We start from the raw sequence: 20,125 nt of genomic DNA, 5'->3' as shown, positions 1-20,125 counted from the left end.
TCTTTCACTCTGAAAACATCTGAAGCTGTCATTTGAAAGTCCAGATGAGGGCGCCTGGGTGGCTCAGTCGGTTAAGCGACTGCCTTCGGCTCAGGTCATGATCCTGGAGTCCCTGGATCGAGTCCCGCATCGGGCTCCCTGCTCAGCAGGGAGTCTGCTTCTCCCTCTGACCCTCCCCTCTCTCTCATGTGCTCTCTCTCATTCTCTCTCTCTCAAATAAATAAATAAAATCTTTAAAAAAAAAAAAAGAAAGTCCAGATGGAATCAAGAGAAGATGGCTCCAAGTTGTAACAGGAATACTTTGAGAAGGAAGGAGCACTGCTTGGAATCAGCACACCTGTGACCAGCCATGCCTCTGAGCCTCTCTTTCCCCACACCTGGGTGGAAATAATGTCAACAACACACGGGGCTCTTGCGAGAAGACAGCATACATAAACGAGCACCCCCCACCCTTAATACTGGGGGGTCAGATGGGAAGTACATGGCAAGGGTGAGCTTTCTCCAAAGTGCTAAGCTGGCATGAAAGGACGTCTGACCTTCAGCCAGGGATCCGAAACGCGTTCAACGTAGAAGGAAACTGGATGATACCAAATTAGCAGACTGGCTTTGTAACATGAACTGTCACTAAGTACGATGTTGAGAAAACCCCGACGTGTTATAGCTCCTTCTAATGAGAGGGTCAGTTTCCAGCACAGGTGATTTTCACCGAGTCGCAGAATCACGATCACGGTAAGCCACTGATGTGAGTGGTGGACTGTAACGCAAGCGCCGAGGAAACCCCCAAAAGCCTCAGTTCGTCTCCAGAGAGGCATCCATGTGTTCAGCCGGCTCGCATAAGCCTGCAGTCAGCATCTTGACTGGGTGGACCAAAAGGTATAGCTCCATTCAAATTTTAAATGAAAAATAATTAAAATGAAGAGGAAGTCTGTCAGAAATGTAATGAGAGATTAAATCTGAGAAGAGCAAAAGGGAAAAAAGTTTTGGCTGACAGGCAGAAGCTGCGGCAGGCAGCCTGTCAGCCCATTAAGGACTTGGCCTGCATCCTGGCTGTTTACTGATTCACAGCTTGTTTAACTTCTTGTATATTCCCAACCATTCCCCGAAGTGTGATATATACCTCATCTACTAGACAGTGGTTTAATTGCACTACAAATGAGTTTACTCAACCAATTGGAACTCCAAATACTGCTAGGATATATGCCCAGATTTTATAAAAGCGGTGTTTCACAGATAATCTTATTCTAGAATTCCACTGCCAATAAAATCTATCTGTGCTCAAGCCCAGAGACCCATTAAATCGAAGTTCAGTTTTTTCCCTAATGAAGGAAGAAATCCTCAGAGGATCTCGAAAACTAAAACTAACTAAAACCAAATAAGAAACAAATAAAACTCGCAAACAATCGTATGCTAAAACAATTTTCTTAGGGGGAAAAGTTTCAATGAGGTCCTTGAACTAAATGAAATATTATGAAAATAGAACATCAGAAAACATTTATAAGCCACATCAAGAAATATACCATTTGACATAATCCTGAAAATCAATCAGTGAAGCACAGAAAGGACTCACAAATATTTAAGTTCTTCACTAAGTTAATGGTGTGGAAAATATTAGAGACAAAAAAAAAAATCGTAAGGAGAAACATCCCTCGTGGCATAACAAAAATCTCTTTGATAATCTGCTCATATGTGTGATAAATGGCAATAAATGTCTATGGGATTCTTTATTGCTCTCCATATACAGATGGAATTGAGATTAATACTTAATTAAACTAGAGCTCTTGGGCTGTCTAAAATGGATCCGGACACAGTATGTGTATTAATTACCCTGTTTCTTAGTAACTCAGCAGGATTTCGTCACCACTGACCCTACCATAAGAAGAAAACCTTGTGTCTCTAAAAATGAAGCAAGAAAGGGGCACCACTAATGTGACCAGATCAGAATACAGACTTAACTGAAAAGAAAACAAACAAAAAACCCTGGTATAATATAAAGACTGAAAGAAATGCACTGCTTTCAGTTTTCAAGCAGTCTTCTTATTCAAGTGCTTCTCTCACCAGATGGACTGGGGGGTCAGATGGGAAGTACCGGCTAATTCTTAAGTAGTGATGCTATGTATGAGTTTACATGTTTTCAGAGATACAGATTTTATAAATCCAGATATGGCTGTGTGTATGCATAAATAGGACCCAAAGTCAGGCGTTTCTGCACCCAGAAGGGAGGCAGAAGGTCTATATAAACATTTTCCTTTACTTTATAAAGTCTCCTTCTCTATACCTCTAAAATAACTCCAGGTCACTTGATAGGTTTTCTTGATGGAGTATCTAAATGAAAAACAATTTTGGCTGCACATTATACCCACCAGTGAAGGAGCAGTGAACTGAAAACTCAAGTCCCTAATGACACCTATTTGGCCTAAGATAAATGCGAAGAATATATTACTCAGGTGTGTAAAAATACAACAAGAGAGTTTTCTTGAATTACTCACCCATAGGCTCCATTGCTAATCAATTTAATCGTTTCAAAATCACTTTCCCGAGGTTTCCTTTGAAGTTTCAGGGAAGCATTAGAGCTCTTGGAAACAAAATATGGAAGTTAGAAAATAGTTGGGAATTCAAGAAAATGATTTTAATAGCAACACAAATGACATTTGCATTCTATGCTCTGGCGTTGGATCTGCTGAAGGGCAGTATTCAAGCCAAAGGAAGTCGGCACCCAGCTTTAAAGATCAATTCTGCAGAGCAGCGCTGGTGGACTGCCTCTCAGGACGGCGCCTCAGTCTCGTTTAAGTGAACCCCCATTTCTGGGAGATGAAGGTACCAAGCTTTCGAAAATATCCAATTTGGGGGCACCTGGGTGGCTCAGTAGGTTGGGCATCTGCCTTCGGCTCCGGTCATGATCTCAGGGTCCTGGTATCAAGCCCCACGTCGGGCTCCCTGCTCCACGGGGAGTCTGTTTCTCCCTTTCCCTCTGCCCCTCCCCTTGATCATGCTTTCTCTCTCTCTCTCTCTCACTCAAATAAATAAATAAAATCTTAAAAAAAATTTCCAGTATTAATTTACCTCTGTAAACTATTCAGGTTAGCCTCATCCTAGTCTTTTCAAGTTTTGAGATTTAAGTCCAAAATGTCAAACCTTTAGTTTCAGTCAGTTGGAACAGAAAGGACGGGCCATTGTGCCTCTACATGGACTGATGGACAGTGCAGCTTCTCTGTCCCTGACCAGAGGATGTCTGTCCTTCCTATGACAACCCTTTTTGTTCGGAAAAGGTAGTCGGCAACAAGACAATGTGTGCCTCTCTTTGACTTCCATACCATTAGTCTTACCATGGTTTAGATATCTGTTTTCAAAAAGATAGCTCTTTAAAAAGTTGAGCTCAGGGGCGTTTGGGTGGCTCAGTTGGTTAAGTGTCTGCCTTTGGCTCAGGTCACGATCCCAGAGTCCAGGGTGGAGCCCCGCATTGGGCTCCCTGCTCAGTGGGGAGTCTGCTTCTCCCACTCCCCCTGCTCATGCTCTCTCTCTCAAATAAATAAAATCTTTAAAAAAAAAAAGTTGAGCTCAAAGTATAATAATAAGTAAAATGTTTTTGGTTTTTTTAAAAATATTCTCTCACAGTCCACATATCTTAGCACCGAGAGGGTGAGCACTGACAGCGTCTTTGTTCCCACTGTAGAGCCTTCCTATAATTGTGGAAGAAACCCCACGAGTCTGAGGTATGTGCCACCCTCCTCCACTGGATGCTGTCATCTACTGATGTGCTGTTCCATTTATCTTAGGAAGACCTGGGTACCCAGCTTTCCCACCTACCTCTCTGCTCGTGTTCTCTCACCACCCTGGGTGACTTCAGTGTCCATGCAGGTAACTCACCCAACACTCTGGCCTCTGGGCTACTTGAATTGCTCAACCAAACAACTCTTCCTCTCGTCTATTTCCTCTTGCCCTCTGGCCACAGGCCCTGGGTCTAGTCATCACTGCTGATGCCCCATCTCAGAAGACATAATTGAAGACTGGGACCACTCACGTGTTCCACCATTCCACTCTGATGGGTCCCCACAGCTTTGGGCTCAAAGATCCCGTTCAAGGCCCACCTGTCTCAATGCTTCCCCACCCAGGTGACCTCATTCATGCCCATGGATGACTGCTACATCATTCAGAACTCCACCGAAAACCCTCCGAGTGCCAGGAGATCCCACGCCATGTATACGGATGCTAGTGTGATGGCTTTTCTTGAATGTCCCCCCAAAACTTAAGTCTACACTTATTCAAAATTATAATAATTACGATAAAATTAACAAAACAGCTATCATTTATTTAGCATGTAGTAGCGTTGCTGATCTAACCACTTCACATAAAGTATCTCACTCAATATTTTGTCATCTTTTGTATTTACTTTACAGAAGAGGAACGTGAGGCCCAGAGAGGATTCCCACAGCTACCAAGAGGTGCAGCCAGCTTTCAAATCCAGGCCATCTCACTCCAGAGCCTGGGTTCTTAGCCCCCAGGCTACACAGCTGCCTCTCTTCCTGACCACTCACAACTCGCGCCAGCCTCGTTCCCCTCTTGGCGCTCACGATTAGGGACAACGGCACTAGCGTCTCAGAACTCTTGCTTGTGCCACTGCAGAGCCTCTGAGAGGCTTCCCCATGGTCACTCCTGCCTGCCCCCCTCACCCCCTCTGTGTTCTATACCGCCATCGCAAGATTGTTCTTAAGCCGTAACTCTGACCGGGTCATCTTCCTGTCCACCTGATCCACCCCACAAACACATACACTTCTTCCCAAGTTTAACAGCTTCCCACCATTCTTTGAAAGAAAAGAATGACAGAGAAGAACAATGAGGACCTCTATATCTGGTTTTTGCCCCAGCTCTCCAGTCTCTATGGTCTCCTGGCCCTTACCCTCAGATGCACTCTGCCCCCTTGTGGCACAGTCTTGGTCCAGGACGTTCCCTGGGCCTGGAATGTTCCCTCTGCCCCTTTCTCATCCTAGTAACTTCTCATACCACAGCTCCTGGGCCATTACTTCAGGAGATCTTTTTGGACTGGCAAGACTAAGGTCACTCTCGGGGTGCCTGGGTGGCTCAGTCACTAGGCGTCTGCCTTCGGCTCAGGTCGTGATCCCAGGGTCCTGGGATCGAGCCCTGTATCGGGTTCCCTGCTCGGCGGGGAGTCTGCTTCTCCCTCTCCCACTCCCCCTGCTTGTGTTCCCTCTCTCGCTGTCAAATAAATAAATAAAATCTTAAAAAACAACAACAACAAAACTGAAGATACATGGGATGCCTGGGTGGCTCAGTCAGTTAAGCGGCTGCCTTCGGCTCGGGTCATGATCCCAGGGTCCTGGGATCGAGCCCCGCATCGGGCTCCCTGCTCGGCGGGAAGCCTGCTTCTCCCTCTCCCACTCCCCCTGCTTGTGTTCCCTCTCTCGCTGTGTCTCTGTCAAATAAATAAATAAAATCTTAAAAAAAAAAAAAAAAAAGACCAAGTTCACTCTCTATTAATGTTATGTTTTAGTAGCACATGGCCCTTTTTCTTCGTACATCTTATTCGTTTATCATTTTTATTTCTTGTGCATGGTTTCTTATTAATTCCTTTCTCTTTGAAAAGAGGGGCTAAAATTGTATGCTGCCTTGCAAATAGAAGCACAATACATGTTTATGGAAGAAATAAAATAATTGACACACTCCAAATCTCCAGATGCTGATAAATGGAAAAACCAACACCATATTTCATCAAGAAGGATACTTACACTCACTGATTCATCTGTTTCTGGTGTTTCTGCTGTCCCACCATCATAGTTTCCCAACTGAGCCATTTCTAAATTAAAAAAAAAAGAAAGAAAAATTGAACAATTTCAACTAGACAAGAAGTAACTTCTTCAATATTTAAAAAAAAAGTTTACACTTCAACATACCCATGGGAAAATCTTAAATCAAAAATGGCAAGACCCAATAATAGACTTTCTTGAAATTGTTCAGGACATGCCCTTCCCTGGAACCCCATTTCTCATGAACACCCAGACACAGGTACTTCAGAGCTGGGCCTCTGCTTCAGCTAGCAGGACTGACTGGCCAACACAATCTTAGGGTTGGGGGGCGGGGGTGTGTGTGTATCAATGGCTGTGCTTATAATAGAGTTCTCAGGAGAGGCAAGTCTTCCCAGGCTCTGACAGGCATCGAAAATGCACTGACTTCAGCTCAGAGATGATTCTCAACTTGAGGCTGAGTATTCCTCATTCCATTCCTTCACAGCCACTGAGTGATATCCCCTGCCTAGTACACAAAGAATTCGCAATTTGTCACAAAGGAAGTAGTAGTTGTTAAGAGGGGCTGGACAATGAAAAGACTTGGCACACCACCATGATCAGCACTTACTAGGGACCTTTCACCCTCAGGCTCTCCCTCGTAAGGTGGGAACAATGTATTCATCTCTGACAGTTTCTTGTAAGTATGACATAGGATATTCATGTAAGGCTCTTAGCATGTTGACTAACAAAAATGAAGTTTTCCCTGAATACTGATGGTTATTTATGATTCTTAGTTACATCCTGTAAATAAGTCAATCCTGGGCTGGATGCCACATGCCTGACACCAGCTTAAGTACTAACTTGGTGGTCTAGTTAAAAGAGACAAAAGCAAAATAAAATTAAAAAAAGAAAAAAAAAAGAAAAAGCCATTTAATTGCTCAGTCTACAATGGAATGCCTCTCTGAGTCTATATAAGTAAATGAAGAAACCTGATTCATTTTATTGTTCATTTTAATTTTTATATTTAAAGAAAAAAAGATGTTTAATTAAAAAAAAGAACATGAAGGAATTCTCTTCAAAACTCTGATAGGTAGCTACCTCTGAGTGGTAAGATCATAGGTACTTTACATTTTCTAATTTTTCAAAATTGAACATGTATACTCAGTTATATATATAATAACTTATGCATAAGTTATAGTTTTTAGTTACCTATTTTTGTATGCATCTAAAAGTAGTCCTTAGACTCTCATTTCACGTATTCATATTCTTATAAATATCATCATCCTTTTCGGGAGAGATTACACATAAAAGCTATGAAGCAAAACAACCCTGGAGTGTTGTCTTTAGATAAAAACTAACAAACTCCAGAATCTAAAATAACTGATGATACTAACTTCCCTAGTTTACCAGTAGGGGAAATTCAAGAATAAAAATGAGCTCAGTACAAAGCAGGTGCTTTCTTAGTGTCGTTCAAGTGATGTCAACATCCTATATGACGAGCACGTCAGATTGGAGGACTGGGAGTGAGTGAAAATGTATTCAGTCTCAGGGACTCCCAAGGATAGGACTGATTTTAATATTGTTTAAATAAAACAGCAACAGTACCTAACATTTATTATGCATTACTGCATCTTGGGGGGGAGAGATGAACTCATATAATCCTAAAAACAACTCTACGAATAGGTACCATTTCCCTGATTTTATGGAAAGAACACTGAGGCACAAAGAGGCTCATCAAAATAGCACAGGGCTGGTGCCAGGGTGCAGACCTGAGCTTTTCCACTCTACACCCTCACCCCCAACTATCAAAGGTCAGGCCGTAGGTCTGTTATAGTGTAGATGTTGACAAGAAGGGGTAACAAATGTAGATCAGAGTCCTTAATAATGGCATGTTAAGTGGTAACAAATAGATTAAAAATCATCCTCAGATCTGAATCAAGAAAATGAAGTGTCAAGAGTTAAAAAACACAACTCCCAGGGATGAATTTGTATTACTAAACTCAACACTTGTCCAAGGTCACTATTAAGATTTTTTTAGAGTCTCTATAAAGGTACATAGATGGGTCGCAGATGATTCACCTACCAAAGTTCAGCCCACAGTGATCTTTACTGCCAGGTTAAGAAAACTGTGAAGAGCTCACTCGCTCTACAGTTCAAGGTCTGAAACAACCTCAACTCCACCAGCGTGAACAGTCACTCTAATATACTTTGACAGGCTCCCCACTCCAATTATTTTCATAAAAAAAACAAATTAAAAGATCGTTCTGTTTTAGATAGAATTTCTGCTAAATAACTATTATCTGGGAAATACATATTATTTGCAAGCAGTGAGTAGTAATGGAATGGAACCAGGAGTCAGCTTTTGAAGCAGAGAGCTAAGGCATCATTTTGCAATGCCTGAAGAGATTTTTAAAACTCATCTAAATACCATTAAACATCTGCCCTTTTTATTTCATTGATTTAAACCATTTCTGAAGACTCATGATTCAAAAAGGTAAAGATGGTAATTTAAAAGCCATGGGGAAAAATCTCTCCCCAGGGAACTTTTCAGAAAAGCAGCCACCAGTCTCTGATAAGTGATGAATCTGATGTGGTATTGCTTTCAGGACAGTATAAATTTATCTGGCATTATCTCCCCGGAATGCATGCATCATTTCACTGGAAGCAAAGATCCAATGGCCGTAAGAGCAAATAAAGCAGGGGAAATAGGACAGCAGGGCAGAGAGCAGCAGGTTCCCTGGCTTTAGATGGGAAAATATCTGTGCCAACAGTTACCATCACTACAAACAATTTAGCAAGATAAACGCTGTTTGCAAATTCAATTTAATGAACCACAAAGAGGATTTTGAATGAAGGAGTCTCTGATTGTTTTTGACTCTTTTTAGGCAGTATGTACACCTTCAGTGTTTTAAAGGACAATCCAAACAATAATGAGCAGGAAAAGGTTGGGGACAGGGGAGTAGTTTACCGATATTAGATTTAAAAAACCCCAAAAAACACTAACAACGTGCTTAGTCTTCAGTGTATTTAATAACATTAGACCTATAAGCTTTCAAAAACATTTTCCCCCCACTGGACTTCCTGTATATTATCATTTTTCATAATTTTTTGGTTACATGCAAAAAATATGCCTACCAACACTGTGCCTGATCTAAATCTATCCTCAGTTGTATTACTCCCCAATTACTTTAAATGTCACTTTTAAATTAATTATAATTAATTTCTTTGGCAACATGTTCAAAATTAAAAGGACACTTGAGAAGAACCCTACTGAGCTTCGCAAGAGAAAAAGTACTCAGAGAAGGCAGAAATCTAAACCCTTTCAGGACACTGTGGCATTGTCAGGCGGACAGGCCTCTGGGATTTCAAGGCCTATCCCCACTCTAGGTACAACACAAAATGGGTCAGGTTCACCTGCTCTTTGGGACTCAACTTAGTGAGTTGTGAACCTCATAGTTAAGGGTTGCTTTTTTCTTCAAAGCACAATTGGCCCCCAAATTTGTACTTTTCAACAGATAGAGCCAAATCATGTGGAAAAAGTAAAGACTTGCTAAGTTCTTGTCTGAAGTCACAGTGCAGAATCAAATGAAAGGTCAGCCCAACTAAAGTACGTACCTTCCAAAGGATCCTTATTGAGCCCCAGTTGGCTAATGATGTACCTGGGAATGTCAGTTTTAATACCCTGTCCTTCTTTTGCATGGCCTTCTGCTGCTTCCAGTAGGTAGTAAAATTCTTCAGGATCAAATTCCTAGCAGAAGACAAACACAGATGTATACTTATTTGAGCCAAAATTCTCTGAGGTTTTATTACATAAATTCCTCTCACAATAAAATTTGCTGGATATACACGGTTGTGGGTTATTTATGCAGAAAGGAAGCAAACGACTTTTAAAAAGTATGTAATTCTTAGTTCATATTTGAAGCCTTTCATATTCTAAGACAATACATGTATGTCCTTGGTAACTCATATAGTGGCCACTTCTAATTTCCTTGTAATGCAACTTTGAAGATATCCTATTGCTATCTTATCGAAAATGAGTATGTCTAAAATTCAATTATGCCTTTTTAGGGATGTAATATTTTTAAAAATGAAATCTCATCCAGAAGATTCAGTTTCTCTCTTCGCATAAACAGCCACAAAAGGAGTAATGCTAGAATACATATTCTCAACGGTTTTGCAGGAAACTCCATTCGTAGAAAGGGGTGCAAAAGTATTTTTAAAAAATATCAAAATTACCACTTTTTATCAGTACATTCTAAAATTAAGATTCATGTATGTGAAGATGAAGAAAGAAAGACAAAATTACAAAATTAATTCTTTCTATTACCTGTGTCTATTTTTAAAATTTGGTAGCACATTTTGCCTATGCATTTTACTCTCTCCGGTTGCTACTTCTAGGATGTAATAAAAATCTTTAGGAGTCCATCACTCTAAATGGATGCCATGGGTTTATTTGTTGTATACAATTATGTTTGCAGATTTAAACCACAGAGGCTATTTTCAGTTATATTTCCTAGGTTTTATCCCCTCAGGATGTTTCCCATTTTGATTAATACCCCAACTAGGCAACTTTAGGGTAACAGCATTTCACCTGAGAATTACTCAAGGGTTTTTTTTTTTCTTTTTTCTTTTATTTTTTTTTAAATTTTATTTTATTATGTTCTGTTAATCACCATACATTACATCATTAGTTTTTGAGGTAGTGTTCCATGATTCATTGTTTGCGTATAACACCCAGTGTTCCATTCAATACATGCCCTCTTTAATACCCAACACCAGGCTAACCCATCCCCCCACCCCCCTCCCCTCTAGAACCCTCAGTTTGTTTCTCAGAGTCCATAGCCTCTCATGGCTCATCTCCCCCTTCGATTTCCCCCTCTTCATTTTTTCCCTTTCTAAGGGTTTCTAAAGGCCATGTAAAAAAAGCTCGCTTCAAATGGAGGAAAGTCAAAACCAACGTATACACTGAGTGCCCTTTCTAGAAACCTACAATGACACAGAGCACAGGCCTGAAACAGCAGGCCTAACACCACTAGTTGGAAAACAACCCCTAAAACCCTGAAGCTCCAGTTTCATCTGAGCTTTAAATAGTGCTGAAAACAGCAACACTTTCAATTCTGCTCTTAAGTTCACCTGTTTCTATCCTTGAGAGGCTATACTTTTACTTTTTCTCTTCTGGTGAGGAGGGATTACTGAAAAAATTAATTTCCTCTTTTAAGGCAAGATCTTCTATGAGCATATCTGCTGCTGTCCAGAGAAACAAGTTTTAATGCTAAATGCTATTTTTTTCCCCAAATTAAACAAATGCAGGAAGTACAAGCATGTGATGCATAATTCAAAAAGTACAATGGGAGACGCAGTACAAAATCAGACTTCCTTCTGCCTGCATTTGCCAGGTTCTCCCAGAGGCATCCAGAGTATTTTTCCCCCTTATCCTTCCAGAGACAATGCCAAATGGTGCTTTGATTCTGTGGTTCTAAGGGTCCTGGCCACTGATGGAAACACCTACTCCACCATGCCCCTCCTTGTCTCCTCAAGATTTCCCCTCTCCCGTGACTCACTATGCATTGGTATATATTTATGGGGCTATGAACATTCACTATTATAAAAAGCTATGAATGTTAATTGAAATAAGGGCAAAACCCTAGCAATACCACCCTAGATGTGTACGTGTGAATGTATAATTCTGACAAGCTGAACTGCACGTAGCATTACCAATACTTTAATGGCTAGCAGAACTTAAAAGTGAGTGCTGATACTATGTTAAGCCCCTTAAAACTATTCTTACATTCAAATCTTCGTATTTGTTCACAGTATGGACTGAAATGTCAATCAAAATTACATGAAACAAAAATTTTAAAATAGGAAAATGACCAAGGACAATATAATTGACAAAATGAACTCATCTTTGGAAGTCTCACTTCTTCCAGTGTATATGGGACCCTCCTATACTCTCCCAAGTGGGTTGCCACTGAGCATCTATTTCTTTCTTTTTTTTTTTTTAAGATTTTATTTATTTATTTGAGAGAGAGAATGAGAGACAGAGAGCACGAGAGGGAAGAGAGTCAGAGGGAGAAGCAGACCCCCTGCTGAGCAGGGAGCCCGATGCGGGACTCGATCCCGGGACTCCAGGATCATAACCTGAGCTGAAGGCAGTCGCTTAAGCAACTGAGCCACCCAGGCACCCTGAGCATCTATTTCTAACATGCTGTATTTTAAGAACAAATACTAGTAACTGCAGGTTATGAGAAAACCTATCTCTGATTTCCCTCTCTCTGCATCTTGCCAACTCCAAAAAAGTGAGGCCCAGCAAGTGTTTTAAATTAGCTGTCACACAGTAATGGTGTTGAGATAAGGTTAAGCCCATTAGTTCATGATGATCTTTCCAGTTTGACCAGAATGTGATATGATTATCACTCAATACAGCACAAGTCCTAGAATTTTTACTTAAACCAGACAACAAAATCACATGGGGATGTGCCATAAACATTCATAAGCTGTAGTTCATGTTGACTCTTTCCATTTAACTCTGGTCTTTGAAGCCAAATGAAACTGGAGGTTTCTGATGGTCACTGCTTTCCCACAGTTAAATAATGGAGTCCCCTCTAGGGGCAACTTACCAAGCACTCCAATAACCGAGCTGGGCGGGCAATAACAATTAGGATCTTTCGAACTAGTTGTTTAATAAATGCCAATTCTCCACTTTCTGAACGATCATGAGCCTATGAGAAAGCAATGAAAAGAAAGGTGAGATAGGATTGATCTATTAAATGGAAGAGAAAATCAGCAAAGTACGCTAACTAGATAATTGCAAGTATTTGAAAATTAAGTGATTTAGAAAATACTTTTCAAAGATTGATAAGCAAACATTATTGCTTCACATATGGACATCATTAAACTTCTTTATCTACAAAATGGCTCTATTAGCTAAATTTCAATTGTAAAACTTTGACTCATTCTGTATTAAAAATCAAACATTAAAACTCTCAATGTGAACCATGATGACGGAGAGATTAACAGATTATGACACATTAAGCACATGGTACAAGTGGAGTGGGTGGCTGATAAGGAATCCTCATTTGCCAGATTTCGCAGAATGAAGTACGAAACGGCTAACATAGTGAAGGGCTGCTTTTGTTATCCTGGGCATTTAACACATCTATGAAATAGATTTTACATGTGCACCACAATTAGTCTATCAGTTCACTATTTTATAACATGTAAGAAGTGTGCATTGCTTATTTCAAATGTTAGGGGATAAGGTTTATACTCGGACATATACATACAAATTTGGTTTCATATATTGAATAAATAATACCTACGCACTCAGCTCAGTAAAATTTAACTGACCTCCCTCTTTTTAAATTTTGTTATATGTTGCCTAATCAAGCACAAAAAATATCCTGAGAATAAAACTCAGTTTGAGTCATTTTAATTTTCAATGATATTTTCTTGAAGAAATGAGGTAAATCTGTATCAAGGCAGACATAAAACCAAAGTTGTAAAAGTTTAAACATGTAAACTTCTATGCATGCTCACTTTAAGGCTGTCATAATTTTTAAATTGTTATGATTTACTTTCCTCTAAGGATTAAAAAACATATCAAGAAGATGCTGGTACAAAAGAATGTAATTTCACAGACATACTAATAAACATTTAAAATCATCCTTGAAGGTGCTTTGTTCTAAGAACCAGCCCTCTCATGAAAAAGTGGCAGACCAAATCTATGAAAAATGATTAAACTTAGTTAGTAGTAACAGGTCTACTGATTTTAAGCCATCAAATCAAAGGCAACTTTCCAAAACGTAGGTACAGGAACATATACAGGCAAAAGCAAAATACCTAACATTTCAAAGAAAGAAACACAGGGGACAAGTCCACTGGTGAGTAATTGTGGAACAGCAGTGTTCAAAAAAAACCACCTTGTAACAACAACTATAGGTCCTAGCAACCAGTTGGGATGCTAGAACATGTATAAGGAGATATACGTAATATTCTTTAAGTTTTCTTTCCAATTTTTGTTTTACACCAAGGAGAGACTTTGGAAGATATAATGAATGCCAAGAACTATGGTTATATATCTTCTTTGTAGCTTATTCTTAATCAAAACTAAACAGGAAATCTTAAAGATGAAGCAAAAAAAAAGCCACCTAACTTCTTGATTGATAATTTGGGTTACATACAGAATGTCCTCTTACTGTAATAATTACTACTTTATAAATTCAAGAATACAAAGAAAATCTAAAAAGCCTGAATGTGTTTTACTGAACTCTTCAAAGAGAAACAAGAGCTCTGTATCTTAAAAAATCTTTAGTCAGTTTAGATTATACAAATTCCATTTGGAAAATTGTAAAAATAATCAGTTCATTCCTACTTCTTACTTCTAAGAATTATCAGCTGTAACTAAGGCCAAAACATACAATGGGTAATGTTAACTCAAATAATATTTTATCTACTAACACTACTGGGGAGGGAGTTTTGTTAAGACAACACCAAACAAAATCACACAGTTAGCATGAGAAGAGATTGTTTCCAGGCTGCCAACAGCAAGCGCCAACACTAATGGATACCCTGTGTTTGTATTTTAAGTGTTGGCTGCTATAAAAAATGCTGAGACCCATATTTGAGTAGGTTATAGCTTCCTATGTATAGTATTTTCTTTGGCAAATACACCTAAGTGAGAAAACAAATGGAGACAGAAACGCATTCATCTGGAATTGACCTAGACCTCAGGACTTTAAAAAGGCATCAGTTAAATCAAGCCTATCAAAGCCACAGGGGGACCCTGCCTGGGTCTGCAAAAAATTGACAACAGGGGACATGGCCAGGAGATACCCGGCAGGCACACAATGTCACAGCTGGGAAGTGATAACAATTGCGCCCTGGGGAAGGGAAAGGCAATTCCCACAATAAGGGCTCCATCTAAAAGGCACAAGTCCCCCTGTGACCGTTCAGCTCCAAACTCTGGAAGGACGCTGTTAATGTGATTCTGAAGACTGTTTTAACTTTCCCACAAGGACTGACTGAAGGAAATGTTTATCTGTGAAGATAAATAAGAAAACATTCCTATCCATACCCCAAAATGCTCTGCATACCACAAGTATACATGCTTCTCTGCCGAAAAGAAATTTTCCTGAAAAACCAACTTTATTTATTTATTATTTAATTTTTTTGAGAAAGAGAGAGAGAGAGCACGCAAGGGGTAGGGAGAGGGAGAAAGAATCTTAAGCAGGCTCCCTGCCTGCTTGGAGCCCAGCATGGAGCCCAACACGGGGCTCCATCTCACGACCCTGAGATCATGACCTGAGCTGAAATCAAGAGTTGGACGCTTAACCAACGGAGCCACCCAGGCAACCTCAAAATCAACAATTTTTATCTATTATATGGTGCATTCACATGATTTTTGAAACCTAAGTTGTTGTTGTTGTTTTTTTTAATAATTGCCATGAAACAATCTGCCAGGTCTATTAGAAATAAAATTCAGCGTGTGGGGGGGGGATTTTTTAAAAGATTTTATTTATTTATTTTAGAGATACAGAAAGAGAGAGAGAATGAACAGGAGGGAGGAGCAGAGGGAGACGGACAAGCAGACTCCATGCTGAGTGCAGAGCCCAATGCGGGGCTGATCCCACAACCCCAAGATCATGACGTGAGCCAAAATCGATAGTAGGATGCCCAACTGACTGAGCCATCCAGACGTCCCTTTGGGGGCGGATTTCAAAGTAAATAGCTTTGGATATTGGTTCTATCCTTTTCAGAGAAAGCCTCTGAAGGAATGAAAAACACAGGACTAAACTAGTAATTATGGTAATACCCTGGGACAGAACTATGGAATTATAGGAGTATCTCACAGAGGCTGACCACAGAGTTACTCTCTTATCTGCTTCTTCTGTTTCAAAATGCACCATTTGAGGTGCCTGAGTAGTTCAATTGGTTAAGCATCTGCCTTCGGCTCAGGTCATGATCTGAGGGTCCTGGGATCGAGCCCCACGTCGGGCTCCCTGCTCAGCGGGGAGTCTGCTTCTCCCTCTGTGCCCCCCCCACCTCATGCTCTCTTTCTCTCTCTCAAATGAATAAATAAAATCTTTAAATAATGCACCATTTAACAAATATCATTTTCAAGATATTCTCATAGCAAGTAATATGCATAGTGTTCTAGCATTTTTCGGGAGCTGATTTGATTAAAACGAACAGCAGAAGTGAATTATTTGATGATAAATCAAATATTCTGTCATGCATACATACATACATACATACTTTCTTTCTCCCTCCCTCCTTCCCTTCCTTCCGTAGTTACTGAGAAAGCAAGTACCAGCCACAGTGCTAGGCACCGCAGAGTTCAAGGTGATTTGGATGTGATTCCTGTCTTTTCAAAGAGCCCTCCCATGCTATTGAAGTGAAACCCCAAAACAGATCCTTACAAGGCACTGTGCTCAACGGGCCATGTTAGGGTTTTTGTAGACAGAATGGAGCCACTGAAGACTGTTAGACAGATGTTCTTACAGCCTCACAGAAGCAAGAATCTGCCTTGGTGGAAAGATACTCGGTAGCCAGGCAGACACATGAATTTGAAATCTAGGAGAGGGCTGCTGGTCTGAGATACAGAAGGGAAGCCGTTAGAGTTCATGGGTCTTTAAGATAGCCAACAAGATCCCGAGAGGGTAGGAGCAGTGGACCGCCAATCAGATCATGGGAAAGCTAACTTTTAGAAAACACAAGTTAGAAGAAGAGCCCTTGGAAGAAGCAGAGAAGAAACAGAGGTACTAAGAATATCTTGAAAGGAGGAGGGTTAGCAAGAGAGAAAAGGAAAATTTTAGTATTGCTCAATATAACAATATTCCAGTCAAATGGGCTGCTCTGGGAAAATGTCCAGTGGATATGACAGTAAGGAGGACAGTGGACTTCAGTGAGTTCAGTGAGAGGATGTCAGAAGCTATTCGACAAGAGTTCTTCTATGTATTCTAGATGAACAAAACAGACAAAGTCCCTGCACACACAGCCACTGTATCCCATGCTGCAGCCAGTCCCTGAGCTCTCAGCAGTCTGTGATGACCTGAGTAAAACTGACAGTAAGCACTCAGCAGCTCTTATAGTTTTTACATTTCTTATACACCCAAATGCATGATCATTTTCCTACACATTTATTTTCATTTTAATTTACAGGAGAATTGGTGCAAGACAAATTGGAAATGAACAACAAAAAACAAAAACAATGTATTCATCACCCCTAAAATAAGGTGAGAAACACTGCCTTAATGGACTACGATAGGTGGAAATATGAGTAGCGGGAACAGAGTACAGAAAACTCTGTTGGGGTGTTTGGATGGGAAAGAAAAGAACAATAGTGGCTGCTGGTCAGAGAGAGATCGTCTCATCTTGCCAGAACTAAGTTCAGTAGGGGCAGAGACATATGAATTTTCAGAAAACTAGGATGCTAATATTTTCTTTCAGGTCCACGCAATTATTTACATATTCATGCTGAGAGAAAACCACGTACAGTCATGCTGACACAGACATAACTTCTGCCCTATGAGGTAGAGAAATACAATATACCCAAATATATAGGCTAAACAGGTTTTACTTATAGGCTGTGGCTGATCAATTTCAGTCACAAGAGCAGTATATGCACTAATTGCATTCTACCATACACATTCCTTCCCGTCGTGGGTGTTATCAAGGGCTAAGCATTCAAGTGTTAGGCTCAGGCAGGTCATGTGTTTATCTGTCTCTTGGAAATTGGGTATTTTGTTAGAAGAGGAACTGACACTAATGAAAATATAAGTTACCATTTACTACCCACTGCCACGTACAGGTCAATTAATAGGACACAGGCCCGGAAGAAGCCAGCCATTTTCCATTTAGCTTTGCCAGATATTAGGACTAGATAGCGTCATCAAATAACACACATGCACTCAGGCAATTTATAACTTTATCGTTGGGGTTAGGGGGAAAATCACTGCCTCAAAATCCTTCACAATCCACTTATCCCAGAGTCATAGACTATTGGGTCCTGAGGTTCCTGTAAAGGTTATTACATTAACTTTCTATTACTATAAATGACGACAACAATCAATTTATAGCAAGTAGCAATCAGTTTTTTCTTCTTTGCTTCCCTGGAACATGAACTCTATCTCATGGTTAAAAACGTGTAAGCAAACGCACTCGTGAAGTTTTTCTTTTTTCAGGGGAAAAGCAAAACAAATCAGAAAACTTTATATAGTATGTGGTTCATACCTCTTGTAGCAATTTATCTAATTTGTGCTGTAATTCAAGGAAGTATCGTGAGGTGATAAGACCCTGGTGGGATTTATCCAAGCAATCTCGAGCCAGTTCAATAATCTGATGGTGAGTGAAACTAAGCACTCCATCTGCTAGAGGAAGAACATGGTCAGGGGAGTAGCTGGTGATAATTTCCTTCAGACGTTCTTCCATCTGAGCCGTAGCCTGTTTAGAGAAGACATGCACACACAGATGAAATACGACAAAACACACATGTGGACAATTATCACATTTATCTGGCATTTTCAGAGACCTCCACAAATTATGAAATAGAATTCTCAAAACTAATGTATACATAATGTCATTACATAGTTGTCAAAACCCACAGAATGTACACCACCAGGAGTGAACCTTAAATGTTAACTATGGACTTTGGGTGATTATGATGTGTCAAGGCAGGCTCATCGATCGTTAACAAATGGACCACTCTGGTGGGGGATGTTCATGGGGGGAGGGCGTGTGGGTGGGTGTGCTGGTATGTGGGGGGGTAAGCTGGGGGGAGGCATGGTCAGGGGGTATATGGGAATTCTCGGTACTTTCAGTTCAATTTTGTTGAACCTAAAATTGCTCTAAAAAATAAAGTCTGCTTTTTAAAAAAATGTTTTATTTAAATTCAATTTAATTAACATATACTGTATTGTTAGTTTCCGAGGTAGAATTCAGTGATTCATCAGTTGCATACAACACCCAGGGCTCATTTAAAGTCTATTTTTTTTTTTTTAAAGCACCAACAGCAGTCTTATTATCACATGAAAGAAAGATTTGATGTATATAAGGAAAACTGACTATCTGAGGGTGATATTTATTTTTTTCTATCCTCTCAAATAATAAAATGGTCTATGGAAGCTTCTTCAAATAAGCCGAACGATACTGTGCATTGTTATGCTTTCGTTTTAGATCTTGGGCTCTTTCTTTCAGATGGATGCTCAAAAATATCAAGTTACGTTTTTACCTACTCAAAACTCAGGACTGTTGCTGGAATTCCACAGGGTGGGCCAAGAGTTGTTTTGTTCAGGAGGTTTTAATGTACCAGGAACATCCTTATCCTTCTCTCACAAAGCTACATCTTGAGCAAAAGGCCAAGGAGAGACTTTGTGTACATATATCAAAAATTCCCTTCCCAACTTTGATTTCATTCTCTGTGATGCCCGAGTGCCTACTCAGTACCCCCTGCGGATATTAATTGTCTTTGCAGGGGGGGTGCCCTCTGCCCCTCCTTCTCTCTAAAATCCTAACCAGCACTGACTATGTAGACTCAGGGCCTATTTCCCCGGTGAACAAGGGACATGTAATTAATAGCTAAGACGGCTTTAATCAATGACATCAATGTTGGGTTCATTACAAATAATAAGTACTCTGCTCGTGATTTATGAAACCAGAGAGATTTCCTTTCGTTTTCTTGCCCAGGGCTACACAAGTAGCTGGGGAGGAACAGGAACACAATGGAAAGGTTGTCTTCTCCTGACTGTGTAGGAACACTAGGGGAAAGGCCTCGGAAACCAGGGGACGGGAAGCGTCAAAGAGCAGGTTCTTGCAGCCAGGGTGTCTGTCCACAACTCTTCAGCAAGTCCTCTCGGGCTCAGTGTGAGCTCCCTTTGCCAGTCTATTGGGGAACACTGCAACTCTACCTTCGCTTCTAAATTAGTAGGGATAGACATATAATTGCTGAAGACATAGGAAGTCACAGAAAAGAAAAAATGAGGTTTTTGGTTGTTTTTTTTTAAGAAAAAAAGACGTTCATCACATCCCACTCTACAGGCTTCTAGGGAAGAAGAAGCGTTGCTGCCTGACCATACAGCGCAGGCCCAGACCACAGGCAGAGCAGCATGTAGGTGTAGAGGCCCCCTCGCCCTGCGGCACCTCATCACCCCCACCCTGTGGGCCGGGCCAGCAGGACTCGCTTTGGAGGCACTTGTAGCACACAGACAGTGTGGCTATTCCTCAGCTGTTTTAAAAAAATGTTTCGTGATTCTACCTTTCGTAGAAGCTGCGGTGCTGTTGTACACAAGTCTAACTCATTACTACTGGATTGGCCCATTCCTTCCCCTAACAAACCACCTTATAGACGCTACACCCACGTTACCTGTTCGTTTAGATGCTAGGCATCT

At 40.5% G+C, this 20,125-nt stretch overlaps 1 protein-coding gene across 5 annotated transcripts in view; it reads right to left on the bottom strand.

Moving 5' to 3' along the window:
- MAST4 (microtubule associated serine/threonine kinase family member 4) overlaps positions 1–20,125 on the bottom strand; it is a 542,918-nt gene that overhangs the window by 43,908 nt on the left and 478,885 nt on the right. For all 5 annotated transcript variants that reach the window (XM_044916860.1, XM_044916859.1, XM_044916861.1 and 2 more), the window contains 5 exons: positions 17,973–18,182; positions 12,359–12,460; positions 9,354–9,486; positions 5,742–5,809; positions 2,487–2,572 (listed from right to left, as the gene is read on the bottom strand). In XM_044916860.1, the coding sequence (XP_044772795.1) occupies positions 2,487–2,572; positions 5,742–5,809; positions 9,354–9,486; positions 12,359–12,460; positions 17,973–18,182 (599 nt within the window). The remainder of the gene's footprint in view (positions 1–2,486; positions 2,573–5,741; positions 5,810–9,353; positions 9,487–12,358; positions 12,461–17,972; positions 18,183–20,125) is intronic.

The sequence above is a fragment of the Neomonachus schauinslandi genome, chromosome 7 (genome assembly GCF_002201575.2).
Source record: "Neomonachus schauinslandi chromosome 7, ASM220157v2, whole genome shotgun sequence".
NCBI classification, from domain to species: domain Eukaryota; kingdom Metazoa; phylum Chordata; class Mammalia; order Carnivora; family Phocidae; genus Neomonachus; species Neomonachus schauinslandi.
The sequence above is the reverse complement of the archived record's forward strand: the minus strand, read 5'-3'. Positions and strand labels throughout refer to the sequence as shown.